This window comes from Rosa chinensis, chromosome 5 (genome assembly GCF_002994745.2).
Source record: "Rosa chinensis cultivar Old Blush chromosome 5, RchiOBHm-V2, whole genome shotgun sequence".
Lineage (NCBI taxonomy): Eukaryota > Viridiplantae > Streptophyta > Magnoliopsida > Rosales > Rosaceae > Rosa > Rosa chinensis.
In genome coordinates this window covers 82,457,853-82,474,691 of record NC_037092.1, presented here as the reverse complement: position 1 = coordinate 82,474,691, position 16,839 = coordinate 82,457,853, and the positions used below count along the sequence as shown (strand labels likewise).

The 16,839-nt window shown below is 36.7% G+C and overlaps 2 protein-coding genes across 2 annotated transcripts; one reads left to right on the top strand and one right to left on the bottom strand.

The window, feature by feature from the left end:
- Positions 1 to 5,443: 5,443 nt before the first annotated feature.
- LOC112201915 (26S proteasome regulatory subunit 6B homolog) lies at positions 5,444 to 6,105 on the top strand. The gene is made up of 3 exons (XM_040506026.1): positions 5,444 to 5,452; positions 5,603 to 5,833; positions 5,977 to 6,105. Exons 1-3 carry the CDS (start codon positions 5,444 to 5,446, stop codon positions 6,103 to 6,105), a joined length of 369 nt encoding a protein of 122 aa, XP_040361960.1.
- Positions 6,106 to 13,537: 7,432 nt separating this feature from the next.
- Positions 13,538 to 14,892, bottom strand: LOC112164271. The gene is made up of 2 exons (XM_024300491.1): positions 14,882 to 14,892; positions 13,538 to 14,132 (listed from the first exon to the last, which is right to left on the bottom strand). Exons 1-2 carry the CDS (start codon positions 14,890 to 14,892, stop codon positions 13,538 to 13,540), a joined length of 606 nt encoding a protein of 201 aa, XP_024156259.1.
- Between the last annotated feature and the right edge of the window lie 1,947 nt (positions 14,893 to 16,839).

Below are 16,839 nucleotides of genomic sequence, written 5' to 3'. Positions count from 1 at the left end.
CATTTGATTAAATCGGAGGATCCGATTGAGCAATCAGAGATCTTTGACAGATTGGGCTTCAGGTAAGCTTCTTATTTGGTTGATTGGTTTGACATTTTAGTTTTGAATTTTGGGTGCGATTGATTGCGTTTTGTATTTCGGTGCATGCAATTTTGGGTGGTGCGTATGACAGTGGGTTGGGTTTGGCATTTGAATTTGGTTTTGTGGGTGATCTCTTGAATTATTGCCTCAGTGAACTTGGAGGGAAAATGTTAGCATATGAGATCTTCATCAGTTTGAGCCATTTTCCATTTTATCTTTTATTTTGTTTGTGTTCTCTCACTTGAGATCAAACTCATATTGCAAGTGTGTTGGGTTTTTCTTCAAGTCTGCTAATAGAGTTGGAAAGTACAAAAGGATTACATAAATGGAAGGAAGAAGATCCAAAGACCAAAGGAAGAAGATTTGTAATATGTTTCGTTTATGCAATTTGATGACTTTGAGATATAGGTATATTTTTTTTCCTTCCTTTTTTGTTTTGAGTAATACTAGCTGAACCACCTTTTGGGGAACCACCTAGAGCCTACCTTAGGTGGCAGCTTATGTGGCGTATCCATATCATTAAAGTATAATTTCTTATTTTTATATTTCTATGTTTTCTTAATTACAGAAATTCCTTTTTTTTTTCTTTTTTTCTTTTTTACTTTCTTGATTTTATCTTTTAAACCCTATTTTTTTTCTTTGTGATATTATTTGGGCAACGTCTTCTCTATCAGACATTGTTTTCTTTTCTCCTCCTCTCACCCCTCCTCAACCCTCTCACCCCTTCTTCAATTGATCAACGCCTTCTCAATTTGATCTCGGTTTCCTCGTAAGTATCGTCGACAAACCCTCTGCCTAAACTTGGGTAGTTTTTTTTTTTTTCTTCCTGAGTATGAAACACGAATAGCATAGCTTGTTTGAAATTAGGGTTTAGGGGGAAGTGGATTTGAATTAGGATTTGATCAACACATTCTCAGTTTGATTTTAGTTTCCTCACAAGCATTGTTAATAGAGCCTTTGCCCATTCTAATCGTGGTTAGTTTGCTCTTTTTTTTTTTTCCTCTTTTTTATTTTTTAGTGAAATCACTAATAAAATGTGTGTGTGTGTGTGTGGGGGGGGGGGGGAGGTTTGAGTGGATTTAATTTATGCTTCCATGTCCTGAGTATGAAATCTACTTGATTAAACTATGCTTCAATGTTCCACTTGATTTGGTTTTGACAAGAGAAAGAGAGAGTTACGTATGATTTGGCCTGTAGATATAGGCCAGTAAGGTAGTGCCAATTTCAATTCATAATACATACGCACATAATTTTGACATCATGGATTAATATATTTCTTCAGTCGATAAAGGTTTTCCTTCGATACTTTTCCATCAGATTCAACAACAATCAAGGAGACAATAACAGCGCACAAGATTGAAAGCTCCTAGACCTTGTTTTTGAGCTTACAACAGACAGCCATAAAATATCACAACTGGACAACCTAGAAACATAATGCAATTTTAACTAGCCATATTCAATCTTATATAGATTTGCTTTTCATGTAATTCTTTAACAAGATTATAATATGTTACTTCTGGTTTATTGTCGCATAATGTTATATAGATTAAAGCTATATGTCAAGAACTCGGAATGCACGCAGTTCGCAAGAATCGATATGTCATACTCCCAAAGGACTTTGAAAAGGGTTATTAGAAGCCTCAAGCCTGATATTGACTTTGAATTCTACAAATGATCGGGTGCTGGAAGTTCATATGACATAGACACTAAGGTCCTGAAGAGGCCTTGTTAAGCCTTGTAGTTGCCTATATGGCTTCTTTGCCATTATAGCTCACTGGAAGGCTTTTCTAACTTAATGTCATGTTTGACTTGAGCTGTCAAGTGAAACTATACTGTTGTTTATTGTGATAGCAGTTCTTCTAGCTTGTTACTTGATATTCTTTTTCGTTCTAAGCATGTGTAAAATTTATAAGAATACTTTCATGTTAACTAGAAGACGAGTCAAAAATACAAATTATTAGAGGATTATTCCTTTAGCAAAGTAGAATGGAATTTAATGGAGTGCTAAGCAAAATATTAAACAAAATGTTGAAATAATTGCATTAGGTATGTTAAACAAAATGTTGAAATAATTGACCTGCTTGTACTGAATGATTGTTTTCTATTAAAATGTGACATAAAAATCCTTCAACTGAAACATGGGTTAGATATGAAAATGCAAAAAAAAAGTTGCAGTCCTAGTAAGTTGAAATCAAGTCATTGGTCACCATTTGCATTCGAACTGGATTACATACTTTACCTGCATGACATCAATTTTAGAGTGTCAAAAAAATATATATGTACAAAAAATAACTTAATACACAAAGTTCGAATACATACTTTCAATCATTTTTTCCATTAAAATGTTTCCAACAATCTTTTGGACGGTATACGAACTCTTTTTGAATTGATACATCACTTTGTGAGGGTGATAAAACCTTTAACATGAAAGCACACAATGTATCAGAAGAATTCTTTTCTCTAGGCTTAGAATTATGATCCTACATAATTACATAACACAATAAAAAATAGTCACTTTACCTTCAATCCTTCTCCTTCATGATTAGGCTTTTTATTGGATTAAACATTATTTCTTCTATTTTCACTACTAGAATTATGCCATCAGACATCACCACTATTAAATCGGTCGGAATTGCACGCGATGTAAAAAATACATCCTAACATCGGTTTATGAAATATCGATTTCTATTGTGATTATAAACATCGGTCGTTAAATTAACCGATGTGTAAAGTCTCGTTCAAAAATTTTGAAAAAACGCAGAAGGACTAACTTAAAAAGTTTGAGAGGCGCGAGGACCAAATTTTCTTTCCCCCCAACACTTAAACATTTTTCGCTTTGTCTGAAACTTGCGAACCCTAATTACTATCTCTCACTTTGACTCCAGCGCGCGCCTCCTCCTTCCCGTCGACCTCATTCTCACTTTGAGTTCAGCGCGCTCCTTCTTCTTCAGCAACTCGTTGTCTAACCTGAGCTGGTTCTCCGACCTGACCTGAGTTGATTTTGCTTCCTCCAAAACCCTATTCAACTCTTCACAGTTCGCCTCTAAAGCGTTTCGCCGAGTTCGTTGAAGAACAAGGTTTACAGCATCTTCTGCAGGGAAAAGCGTAAGCTCGCTCGTGGAAAGTGTAAGCTTCGTGATCCTTCGCTTTTTTTCTAAGCTCTATCGTGAACTGGATTTTTCGATTTCCGATTTCTGATTTCGGATTTGTTTGGAATCGTTGGGTTGTAGAGAAACTGTATTAGAGGGATAGGTTTAGCTAAGTTTCTTATCTATGGATCGTACTTGGAGATTTTAGTAGCTGAAATGGTATGCATTTAGATTCTTTGTTCTGATGGATCTAGATCTGGTGAATGAAGCTTGGGCTTTGAGTTGTCAATTCTAATTTCTAAGAAAAGAATAAAATTTGCTAAAGCTTTGGTTTGGTACTGGAAAAAGGTTGGATTGTTTTTTAATTTTTAATTTTTTTCATGTATGTTGCTATTTTGATTGTTTCCGAAGTAATCACATTGTTGCGTACTGAAATTGCTGTAAGTTATCACATGGGTTCTAATTACGTTACGTTTCAGACTCAAACCAGTTTCTTAATCACGGTGCCAAATGGTTCTCAGTAGCAAAGTTGGTTAATTTCCGATTAGGTTTTTAATCATCCCCCCAATAGGTACTAGCCCGAACAAACAAATTTCAGCTTCAATCTCCGTGTTCGACTAAACCCATATCTCAATTTCGAGACTTAAGACGATACAGCAGCAACAAGACCAACATTTGGGTTTTGAAGAACCACCAAGTAGCAGTAGGGCGAGTCTATTGATTCGTCACCTTCTAGAAGGCATTTCTGAAGAGACCCTGTTCCGGTTATTGTCCCACTATGGTGCTTCTTCTGTTCGCTCTTGCTTTCCTACCGGCAGGTCCATACTACTCCCTTATCTTCTTTTTCAATTGTTCTTGTTTCTCTCTTTTATCGTTTTTGCTCTTGTTGTAATGTTTGGATAGAACTACAGGATGAGAAATTGTGCCTTCGTGGATTTCCAACATGAAGGCTTGGCTTACCAAGCACAGCGTCAGTTGAATGGGTATGACAAACTATGTCACATTCTCGTTTTCGTGATTGATACAAAGTAAATGTGTTATGTATTGATAATGTAATGTAATGTTGCTAATTGGGTTGGTGGAATTTTGTTTGGGTAGGCTGAGGTTTCTTGGGAAGGTGTTAAAAGTGGAGAGGGCTACTAGCAATAGTGGTAAGCCATTGCAGGATGGCAAGAAGGATTCGGTTTCTGTGCCTCCCACTTCCACATCATCTTCCTGATACAATCCTTACATCAAAAGGGAGACTCAAGAAACTGAAGTTTCAAGATCAGAGCCTATTGCCCCGAGGCTTGGTGTAGATTACTGCTTTCCTCCTCACCTTGAGTATGTATGTATATAGCTTATGGTGGTGTCCTATATATGAATCATGTTTCCCTGTCAATTCGTATTTGGTTATGGCTGCCAGGCAGGGGTCTTGCTATTTCAACTTATTTGTAACTAATTAACTGAGGCAACAGAGAAACCCTACTTGTTTAAAGATTGACCTTCTTGTTAATATCAGACAATAACCAATTGCCTAACCTTTTTCTTCCTGAACATATTATCTCAAGTTGTAAAAGTTAGATATATGATTTTCATTTTAGTTTATGACTGTGTCTATGACAGACAAACTGCTTTGCTTATACATAATGAATCTTCTATTACAGGCATGCTTACCCACCACCAGATAGAAATATTCTGACCAACATTGTAAATGCTCTTATTGCTGTTCGTCGCTTTAATACTTAGGTTCTCTCCAATCTCATGCATAGCTACTGTAACAGTATCCTTCAACTCCTATAATTTGAATATCTACCTTGTTAACACAAAATCATTGCATTTTAGGTTTTGCACTTGATGAACAAAACGAATATTCCAGCTCCATTTCGCATGGCTCTTTTCTTTTGCTTTCAAAGATTTCAATTGTGATTACTTGGGCAGACATCATTTTCACAAATATTGCTAGTGTAGTTTTCTCTCTGTTAGGTGACCAAGCAATTGCAAGTAGAGCTTCTATTCTATATTTGTTTAGTATTCTGTGACAAAGTCAACTTCTCTATTATATTGAGTAGTTATATTAAAATTTTAGACTCGCCTTGCAATTATTCAATAATAATGCATGTTGATGCTTTCTTCTAGATTTGGGCAGCTGGAGATGTCAGTAGCGTTTACAGTTATTTTTAGAGCACGTATCAGTTCTTCCAATTGTTGTCTTTGGGGTGTGTTAAACGTATTTATCGCCTTTGAATGTAGACTGCAATTATTTGGCATCGTTAAGCATAAGGTTCAAGGAGATGGTAACTGTCAGGTTAATGTTTTGCCATAAATGGTCTTTCAAATGCTATGTGTTTTGCCATACTTCGTCTATTTGCTAAATTCCGATTGGGCCGTTTCGTTTCATAATAACATGATGCTGTAATACCGATACTGATTTATCGTGTTCTATGTTTTAGGATATTGGAGGATGCGATATTCAGAAGCAAGAAATCCATGAAGCAGTGGAACTTCCACTTATTCACCATGACTTATACAAACAGATTGGAATAGATCCGCCATGTGGTGTATTGCTCTATGGCCCACCTGAAACTGGTAAAACAATGCTAGCTAAGGCTGTGGCTAACCATACAGTGGCTGCTTTCGTTAGAGTTGTTGGTTCAGAATTTGTTCAGAAGCATTTGGGTGAGGTAGAATAATCTGTAAAACTTTTATTACTTGGGCTACTCTACTTTTATATCTTTCATCTTGGAACAACGAATACTCTGAGGCCAGTGTAGGAGATTTCGATTTATGTAGTAATTCTTATTATAATTTTGATTTCTTTGTCTAGGGTCCACGAATGGTTCGTGATGTTTTTCGTCTTGCCAAGGAGAATGCACCTGCCATCATCTTTATTGATGAGGTTGATGCTATAGCTACTGCAAGGTTTGATGCTCAAACTGGAGCTTCAAGTTTGTAGGTAATTAGTGGTCTAGAGATAAATATATTCTTTGCAATCTCTCTGAAATTTAACTGCTCATATTTGTTTGTAGGTAAGCCTTGATATGGACCAAATGATGAGGCTGCTGCTTCATTACTGTGGATTACCAGTAGATGATGTTGACTTCATCAACTCTGGTGGGAAGACAATGAACAAACTATTATTGAAGTGGCCGACTACTTACAGACTTTGCAGTAGATTTTGACTAGTTTCTTGATTTTGAGTAAGGCTTGTGACTGTTTAACCTTTTTGTAGTAGATGAAGTGATTGCAGCAATTGTGAACAAAACCACAATAGTAATTGCTAGGCTAGCCTAGCTTGTAGTAGGTTAATTGGGGTTTTATTTTGCCTATTTTATGAACTATCAAGGATAATGATTTTGGACAAATATCCCAATATTCAAATTACTCTTGTCAAATGTGAATTGCATTTTATAGCAGCAGCTACATATTTTGTTGACATCATCCTCATCTAAAGAATATGATGTCTATACATAAGGTTTATATCAGTTATAACCATAAAGACTGATGTCCATTGAGAGAGATACATCAGTCTCAAAATGAAAATCGATGTCCCATTAACCATAGGAGATCGAATTATTATGTTGGAACCGATATGCACAAACTAGTGCACATCGTGTTTTAGATAGAGATCGATGTCCAATATAAGTATTGTCATCGATAAATATCAGAAAACCGATGTGTGAAACAGTATTAGTCATCGTTTTTAAATGAATAACGATGTTAAAATGCATAATTGTGTTGTATGATCTTTATTTCTTTAAGCATTAAATACAATAAAATGAGGGTTTAACATTAGTAAAACATGCAAGTTTGTTATCATTTAAACCTATTTACATCATTTTATAATGAGCAATCGATGTCTAAACTAATACTAGACATCGGCTAAAAACCGTTGTCTGGATTTTCCGGATCTTTCTCATCACCCACTAAGACATCGGTCGGGTTTTTGTTTCTCATTGGTTTTTGGCCGATGTCTGAGGCCATAATTCTAGTAGTGTTTGTTTGTTTTTGACCTCTTGCTCTTTCTTAGATTCAGTCTTTTTCAATGGCGGGCGACCTCTTGATTTTGACCCCTACAGAAAGAACATAACAATACATAATATGGTATTATTCTTGGACAAAATGAAACTCAATATCTATTAAAAAAAAAAGGACTTTACACTACTAAGTTGCATACCTTCACTCCTATTTCTTCATTAGTACTGTTCCCACCACATTTGTTCTTTTGTTCTCTTTTCTATTTCTTTTTTACCTCTTCCTCTACCTTAGATACCTTCCTTTTAGATGGAGGGCGACCTTTTCTCTTATTTTACTATAAACAACACACCTTGATCATTAGTGAGAATCAAGGACTAAAATATCGAATATCGAGGATATATCGATAGCTAAAAAATTAGAAATTTCGACGGAAATATCGAGGAAATATCCATATCGGTAAATATTCGAGAAAAATGATGGAAATCTAGAGAATAATTCAGAAATTTTGAATGAAACTATTGCATACGTTTATTTGATCGATTATCTACTATAGTTTCAAAGAAAATGTTGAATAAACATTGTTACATATTAGGTTGTGGTGAATTAAAATATGCTTAGTCGTTTGAAATTTCTTGAAACTTAAAATTCTGGATATTTTTAAAATATATGGAATAATAAATATAATTAATTAGCCGAATAAAATAGACTATATAAACCAAAGACTTAGTAATATTAAATAGTTATGTACCTGATCACCTCCACTGTCACCACTGTCAAATTTCCTAGTTTGAAAAACACCATCTTTGAAAGTGGAATTGATGCAGCGTTTGCTTAATTTGCACAAGACTGATCAAGCTTACCTATTCAAAGGAGATACCTACACACGCATCAACTTTGCTCCTAGCACCGTAGATGACTACACACTCTGCCAATAACATCATCAGACGATAGACCATGACCGTCATCTGATATGTAAAAAATTTGTCTTCTAGTAAGCTGATATCTGATTGACGTTCAGACGACAGGTAAAGCCCGACGTCAGAAATTCACTCAGACGACAGACACCTAAAAAAAATCTGTCGTCTGAATGTGCTTAAATATGCACAAATTGTAAGTATATGTGGTTAGATATGAAATAGAACAACAGTCAAATGTTGTTGTTGTCAAACTCTAGCAACAGACTTTACAAAAAATCTATTGTCTGTTTTAATGTGAGACGACAATTAAATGTCGTCTAAATGTGTACAATTTTAAAGTTTCTTTGTTACATCTGTCGTGTGAAATGATTTTACACAACAATAATCTGTTGTGTGAATAACACTACGACTACAAACTCTTATCTTAGTCTGTGGATTCTGGTTGTTTCAAACAACAGAATTTTGCTTGAATTCTGTTGTTGGATGTTCAGTTGTTTTCCTTTTTATGTTGTGTGATTTGGTTTACAACCACAGAATTTAGCTTCAATGTGTTGTTCTTTTCTTAATAAAGCAACATACATTCTAAAACATGGAAACCACAGTAATGTAGCATACATTCATCAGAACCTGAAAATATAAACCAAAATATACCATTGATATAGAAAGTGGAAATCGCTTTGTACCATATATTCATCAAAAACCTAGAAACCACTAACAACATATCCATTGATAAACACTGCAAAAACTGTACTACCACTTCAAGCAGCCACCAAACTACATCAATTGTTCCAAATATTCAACAAAGTAAAATCAATCTAACCTGAAGTAGCCTCTTTAACAAATCCATGAAGTGAATGGTTTCTTCATCTAGATTCACAACAGCCAACGTCTAATGACCACTGTTCACAATAGAAATAAGTCTAGCTCTCACTAGCAAAGGAGTCCGCGCGTTGCCGGGAGACTTGAAATTTAGCAGAAATAGAGGTGCAATGAGAAATAAGAGGAATCTCACAGGTATATGAACCTATTAAGTATAGCAACTAAAGCCATAGGCAGAGAAACATAAAACTTCATTGCAAAGTACAAATCGAACTGAAAAACACAAATCTAAGTGATTGTCAACCATCAACCACCACGATAGTCTTCAACTTCCAAAAAGAATTTTCCTTGACAATTTGATTTCCTACAGTTGACCTGCAAAAGTAGATAACTAAATAGAATTATACTCCTGTAGATAGCCACCACCAAAAAATGCAGCAACAAACCAGGGCATTCTCATTTATATCACTACAGCTATATCTAAAATTATCCTTAAGTTGCCTATCAGCATGACAATGTGTAGAGCCAAGGGCACTGCAAAACCAAACTTCAGTTTCAACATTGGGAATCCAAGAAAGCAATGAATTTGGCTTTGTCAAAGATAAATAGATTTTCAATTAAAAAATGAAGAGGGAATAGTTTTTCACCTGGTTTAACGCCCAATTTGTAATGCCTTCTTGAATAAGATTGATTGAGATTTGTGCTCTAAAGTGTAAAACAGTTTTCTTATTAATGAACAAATATAAATTTGTCAACTCTTTTAACTCTTTTAAGCAATACCCCCTCATATTCTATGCAAAAAAAAAAAAAAAATTAAAAAAAAAAAAAAAAAAAAAACTATCTAAACTCAGATTCTCTAGTTAGCACAGCACACTATCAAGGAAATTGCTAGGTTTTAGAAATGAGAATTAAGATACTAAGATAAATACGTCATTGAGTATCTACAATTACTAAAGCAGCTAAAAGTATCCATGACAGAAAAGAAGCTCCAACACTAAAAGAGATAGAAAAGATGCAAGGAACAAATCCTAAATTATACTCAATTGAGTTGAGAAACTATAGTAAATAATCTTTATCAGCTCAAGTCATGGGATTCCTTAATAGTGTCAGTAAATTACATCTTTTCAATCGGTGACCATGTAGCATTTATAAATTTGCAGTGGTCAGAAGCAAATAGTACTAACAATATACTTAAAATTAAGTTGAAAGCAGTTGCTTACTTTCTGCCTCTCCCCTCCTCTTCTTCTAGCCTCTGAAAGAACTGGCATAGAAATTGACATTAACCAACCGAATAAAAAAAACAACTAAAGAAGACATCAGAAAAATGTATATGAAAGGACATGATATAGTACATTCTATTTCAATTCTGGTGTATAATTTTGTTATTCTTTATCTTCTTCCTTTCCTTTTCCGATTCCTTTTTCTTTTTCTTTTTATTTTGATACTAATGTATTTGCAGTAGTTTTAATTTTTTCATGTACAGCAGCAATCCTACTTCTGCAGTCCCAGGAATAAATCTATATCAAAGAAACACATCTATATATAAGCATGTATGCCATACTTTGATAGCAATACTAATTGTGTTCATATCTTTCCTCCAATTCATACATATCTCCCTACCAAGATAGATCAATCACTCGTCATTCAACAATGATAGCTTCTGTGTTCCTTTTTCATGCAAAACAATTACACTTACCCATGAAATAATAGCTCAAGTCTTTACCTGTCAAAGCATGACTGCAGCTCCAAATTCAACCCCTATTCCTTATCTAACTCTGCCTTCAAACCCAAAACCAGAACTTAGAGTCAGTAATTGTTATAGGCATGTTAGAGCTGAACATAGTCTATTACAATTGTTGATCAAATTTTCCAGTAAAGAAAGACATAACACTAAAACCAGAACCTAGAGTCAGCAATATGTCATGACTTACGTTTAGCACACAATACTCATATAAATAATAGGGCTTTCCGGATGTACCACCCCATAAAAAGACATAAACTAGTTAGTGTTCAGTTGAGGAGGAAAACATGAAATATATGGATATCGAAAACTGAGAAAAAGGTCAATGTGGTAGAATTAAGAGTATAGGACACACTTAGAGAAAGGCAGTTTTTGAAATGTGCTTGTATGCTGTATTTTCATAGTTTTTTTAATATTAATACTCTTCTTTTTCGTTACCCTCTGCAGCAATCAAAATCTTGTTGAACTGCATGGGTAGTTAGCTATATTTGGTGTTTAATATTAAAGACATCAAAATGTCGAGTAACTCCACTGAAAGCTTTAGTTCTATTATGCAGTTGAGTACGAAAGACCAACTTATAATGCATATCATTAGGTATCAGTATGCATATCATTTGGTATCAATATGATGTAAGCTTAAATGTAAGTTCGATGTGACCAAAATCCAAGTGGTGGAGAATTAGGCCTTTGTTGGGTATTAAATTGACGATCAATCAACTTTACAATCACTTCTATGCAACTATAAAATTTGCATACCCATGCAGAACCAAGATCAAGTACTTTCCTAGCAAATACCACTCTAATCAAATTCTCTACCCGCTTGCATTCATCTTCAATAGCATCATTAAGATCCACCACATTCTCAAACATATTTGATCACCAAAACCAAAAACAACCTCAGCACCAACAAAAGAAATGGCAGAGCTCAAACCCCAAATCCTTAACATATGAAGAATTACAAAGATTTTGAAGAAAGTTTTTGAAAAAGTGAAGCATTACCTCTTAAAATGAATATCCCTTTGCTATCGGTGATGTCCAAGGAGATGGTACATTGCTTGATAGATATTAAAATCACAACCCACTTTCTGCTGCTCTCAAAGAAACAGAAATCAAAAGGAAGAAAATAAGACAATAGCTTTTCCAACTAATACATATTCCTCTTTATAGCTAACCAATGAATTATTCTCACATCAAACTCTATCATACATCAAATAAAGCTGTAGTTAAATAAATCTATATCTTATTAAAAAGACACTGCCTTGAGCTTGAACTTTAAAAATAAAGTGGTTATTCTTATTTATAAGGTATAAAACTGTAAAAGAACCACCTTTATGTTCTTGTTTTGATTGATCATTTTGAGAACCCAGTAACGATTTTGATGAATAGGAACATAACTTTTGATATAAATGAAAATGGGTCACTGAATTAACAGAGATGCTACAACTGGAAAGAAGTAATTGCAAATCGAATATAACCCAGCAAACACAAATCAAATTTGAATAGAAATTTTCAATTAAAACCATAAAACCCAATCCAAAAGAAACTCTAAATAAATTGATTAACAGTGAATCGAAGGGCTTACCCAACAGTAGTGAAACAATACGGATTGAAAGCGTTGAAATCTTCTCAACACCAACAAGAACTCGTGAGAGGGATTGAGATGGTTTGGCCGTATGGTTTGAAAAAGTGATTGAGATGGGTTCTGTGTTTGTCGAAGAGAGATGGGGGAGATTGAGTTTTCAGTTTTGATTAGAGGAGAGTTTAATGGGGGAGATCTGCCAAGAAATTTGTGTTGAGTTGGGGCTGCTAGGTTCTTCGATCTGTGCCTAAGGGAGAGCGAGATAGATAGGGTTTCTCAGATGTGGAAGAGAAAATTTTTCAAAGGGTTAAATTTGTCGGGGAGAGTGTTGGATCATAATTCGTATACATATTTGTCCCTTAAAACATGGAAATTACTTGTTCTAAAGTCCAAATTTAATGTTGACTAATCCAATTTCATTATTTCCCTAATCTTGTACTTTTGCTTAACCTTTATGTTTATTTATATATATTTATTATGTTTTCCTTATCATGCTAAGAAATGATGGAGAAGAATGGAAATGCACTAAAAAGTCAACCTTAGAACATTTTCTTACTCCGGCTAGGAGAAAGTGAGCTAGACAAGAAAGGAGGGGTACCCGTTTGACCAAGTGAAATCCGAATGTGTTGAAACTTTCCAGTTTCATTCTAGACATCCCATGGATCATTTCTTATGAAGAGTGCAAGAGCCAGATAGAAGTGGAAGGCCTTCAAACAATCAGTCCAATTCTCTGCAGAAGCAAAACTGGAAAACTGGACCTGTAATGAGTCCAGCAGTATTTCCGGCCCAACCACATGGATTGAAGCTCTGAAATTTTCCCAGGATGATCTACACTCATAGAGGAACATTTGATATGAAGAAATCAGAGGCCCAATATGAATTATTGGTGGAGAAATAATTGAAGGAATAAAGGGGCAGAAACTGACCTAAAAAACAGCTCAACACCACATGTTCATGTTTCCTACCCACATGAAGAAAGCTAAATGCTTTTCTCTTTTTCCTTGGATATATTTTTCTACTCCTTTCTCTTTAATATATCATCATCACTTCCATGTTTCTGCACCTTCATGCTTTGCTTTCATTTCATCATTACTCCATATTTTACATATTTTACAAACCACTCCCATACTCCCCCTTCATGCTTTGTTTTTATTCATCATTTCACTCTTCTTTTTTTTTTGGACTAAAGATAAATTCATTAAAGGAGAGATCCGAAGAGCCCAGCAAATAACTGAGGCCCAAAAACTACAACCCGGAAAAGCGGAAAGGGTGTTTTTCATCTAAATCACAAACTGAGATAGAAACAGAAAGAGATACCCAGAAAAAGCTAAAAAGAAAACTGCAGCAACTTTCATTACAAATCCCCCGCCGACGGTGGGCACAGAAGACCATCATTTCTCAGGACAAGGGATAGAGAAGGTGGTGGCCTGTCAGCCCATCTGTTAAGATCCACCCTCGACATGGCAAGCGAGGTTGCATTGTGTGCAACCATGTTCGCTTCACGGGGAATCCATTCCCAAGTAACAGCTTCAAAGACCTTACTTCTATTGCGAATTTCTTCAATGATGGGCAAGATTTTCCAGCTTCTGTGTGACTTTGATGATAAGAGCTCCGATATCACCAACTGGGAATCTGATTGAAATCTTACCCTTTTTAGGTTACAATCCGAGGCCAACACTACTCCGAGGCGGACCGCCTGTGCTTCAGCAATTTCTACGAAACCACAATTAGTTCTGTTTGTGGATCCTCCAATCACTACACCATTCTCATCTCTGATGACTACTCCCAGGCCACCGATATCTGGCTTATACCATGCCGCATCACAGTTGACTGCCACATAGCCTGGAGGGGGAGGGTTCCAAGTTGGACGATCATGGGGGTCAGCGATGTTCGGTTTATTTGCAGCAATGGTGTTATCCCAGTACTCGAAAGCCAGCTTGCTGCAGAACCTGATCACTTGAAGTGGGCAAGGCTTTTTTTGTTGGTATATTAGATCACACCGAGCTCTCCAGATTGCCCAGCACAAACAACTAACCAAGGTAAGTAGCCACTTCTTTTCTTATTTTGTCTAAATAGTTTTCAGTATTTTCAAGAGCCAAGAGTCAAAATTTGTGATCCTTTGTTTGTCAATCTTGATGCCCACGGGTGAACCAAACCACACTTCCTTCACCCATGTACAGAGGAGGAGAGAATGCTCAACGGATTCCTCAAAGGCTCCGCAAATGGGGCATAGCGGGGATGTTATTAGTGTTCTTTTAAAAAGATTTAAGAATGTGGGAACTGCACCACTAAGAACTCTCCAAAAGAAAGACTTAATTTTAGGCAGAGTAGTCATATTCCAAACAATCTTCCAAACTTTAGTAGATACTAAGTGAGATGACCCTGACTTGGTGGCCATTGTGGCTGCACTGAGTTGGGAGTGAACCCAATGATATCAAGTTTTTATCGAGTAGGTCTCATTCCGATTCCATGGCCAAATAAGCATATCCTCTCCTTCCCTGTCACCAATTGGGATGTTCTGTATTTTTTCCGATTCTAGTGGTTGGAGTAGATGTAAAATGCTCCCTAAGTTCCAAGAATGGGAGTTCCAATCAATGAGTTCATGAACCATTGTGGGAGTATCAACTTGTGGGGAACCGATTATTTGGAGTGGACGGATATCGGGAGGGTGCAGCCAGCTATCCTTCCATATGTTTACCTTATAGCCATTGATGACTTGCCAGCTTGAGCCTTTGAAAATATGGTCTCTTGCTTGGAGTAGACTAGACCATCCCCATGAGGCCCTATAGCCTTTCTCGGCTTGAAGAAAGTCACAATTTGGAAAGTATCTAACCTTAAGGACACGAACCCATAAGGTTTGAGGTTGCTCAATGATACGCCAGCATTGTTTTGCTAGAAGTGCTAGGTTGAAATGATATATGTCCCTGAAACCAAGACCTTTTGATTCCTTCGGTTTACAGAGAGAGCTCCAATTGCTCCAGTGGAGCTTGCTACCAAACTCATATTCTCCCCACCAAAAGTTACTGATAGTGGAATTGATTTTTTCGCATGTACTCTTTGGGAACTTGAAACAGGACATCGGGTAGACAGGGATAGACAGGGCCACAGATTTAATTTGGACTTGCTATCCAGCTGCCGATAAGGTTTTCTCTTTCCAACCCTCAAGCTTTCTACTTATACGCTCGTTGCTGTACAAAAGTGCTTCTTTTTTGGATCTCCCCCAAATAGTAGGCATCCCCAAGTAGGTTTCCAGATTATCAACTTCCACGAAATTCAATAGAGTACACATGAGCCTTTTCATTTGATCCAGAGTGTTTGAAGAGAAGAAAATGCTCGACTTCTCATTATTGATCATTTGGCCCGACGCCTTGCTATATTCATCTAGGATTCTCACCAATTGCCAACAATTCAAAAGAGTAGCCTTTAGGAAGAATAGAGAGTCATCGGCAAAGAATAGGTGAGATAGAGTAGGGCAAGACCGTATCAGCTTGTTACCCCGCAAGGAAGAGTCCTGGATAGCATATGTGAGCCGTAGAGATAATACCTCACTGACAATAAGGAAAAGGTAGGGTGAGAGTGGATCTCCCTGCCTCAAACCACAACTAGGGCTAAAGAAACACCCCGGATTACCATTCAACACTACAGAGAAGGAGACCGTTGAGACACACTTCATAATCAAATCCACCCACCGTGGTGAGAAACCAAATCTCAAGAGGGCTGTTTCTAGAAAATCCCAATCGACTCTGTCATAGGCCTTGTTCATATCCAGCTTTAAACCAAACTCATGGCAATCTCCCTCTCTTTTTAATCGGAGATAGTGGAAGGTCTCATGGGCTAGCATGATGTTGTCCTGTATTAGCCTCTCCGGGACAAAAGCGTTTTGGTTGGGGGAAATCAAGGAAGGGAGTACAGCTTTTAAGCGATTTGCCAATACCTTAGCAAGAATCTTATATGAATTGTTGCACAGGCTAATCGGACGGAACTGTGAGGTTGTCTCAGGGTTGGGTACTTTAGGAATTAGGACAATATGTGTTTGGTTCAGACTATTCAAACTGACCTGTCCCCCTCCAAAATCCTTAGAGGAGTTAAAAACCACCTCATTCACCAACTTCCAGTATTTATGGTAGAAAAGACCTGGGAACCCATCCGGTCCCTGGGCCTTTAGTGCCCCAAGCTGCATAGCCGCTTCCTTGACCTCCTCGAGAGTGAAAGGAGCAAGAAGTTTATAGTTCATATCCTTTGAAACAATAGGTGAAACTCCGCAAAAAGCATTTCCCCATACTCTTTGACCATTGCTCTGAAACATACCCTTGAAATGTGATTCAAAAGCTGCCCTGATCTGTCGCTCCCCTGAAATCCACCTACCCCGCTCATCTTGGATTTTTAGGATGCTGTTCCTCTGTCTTCTATGAAGAGTAGAGAGGTGAAAGAATCTAAAATTAGAGTCCCCGGCTTTGAGCCAATTAACTTTAGACCTTTGCTGCTAATACTTCTCCTCCCTAAGCCAAAGGCATCCCAATTTCGACTCAATATCAGCTTGCTGCTTATCGCTACTATAAGGGGCTGCTAGTTAGAGCTCCTCTAATTCATACAAGCAAGCTTTGATCTCCTCTTTATTGTACTTAGGAAATCGCTTTCTGCTCCAGGCTTGGAGGT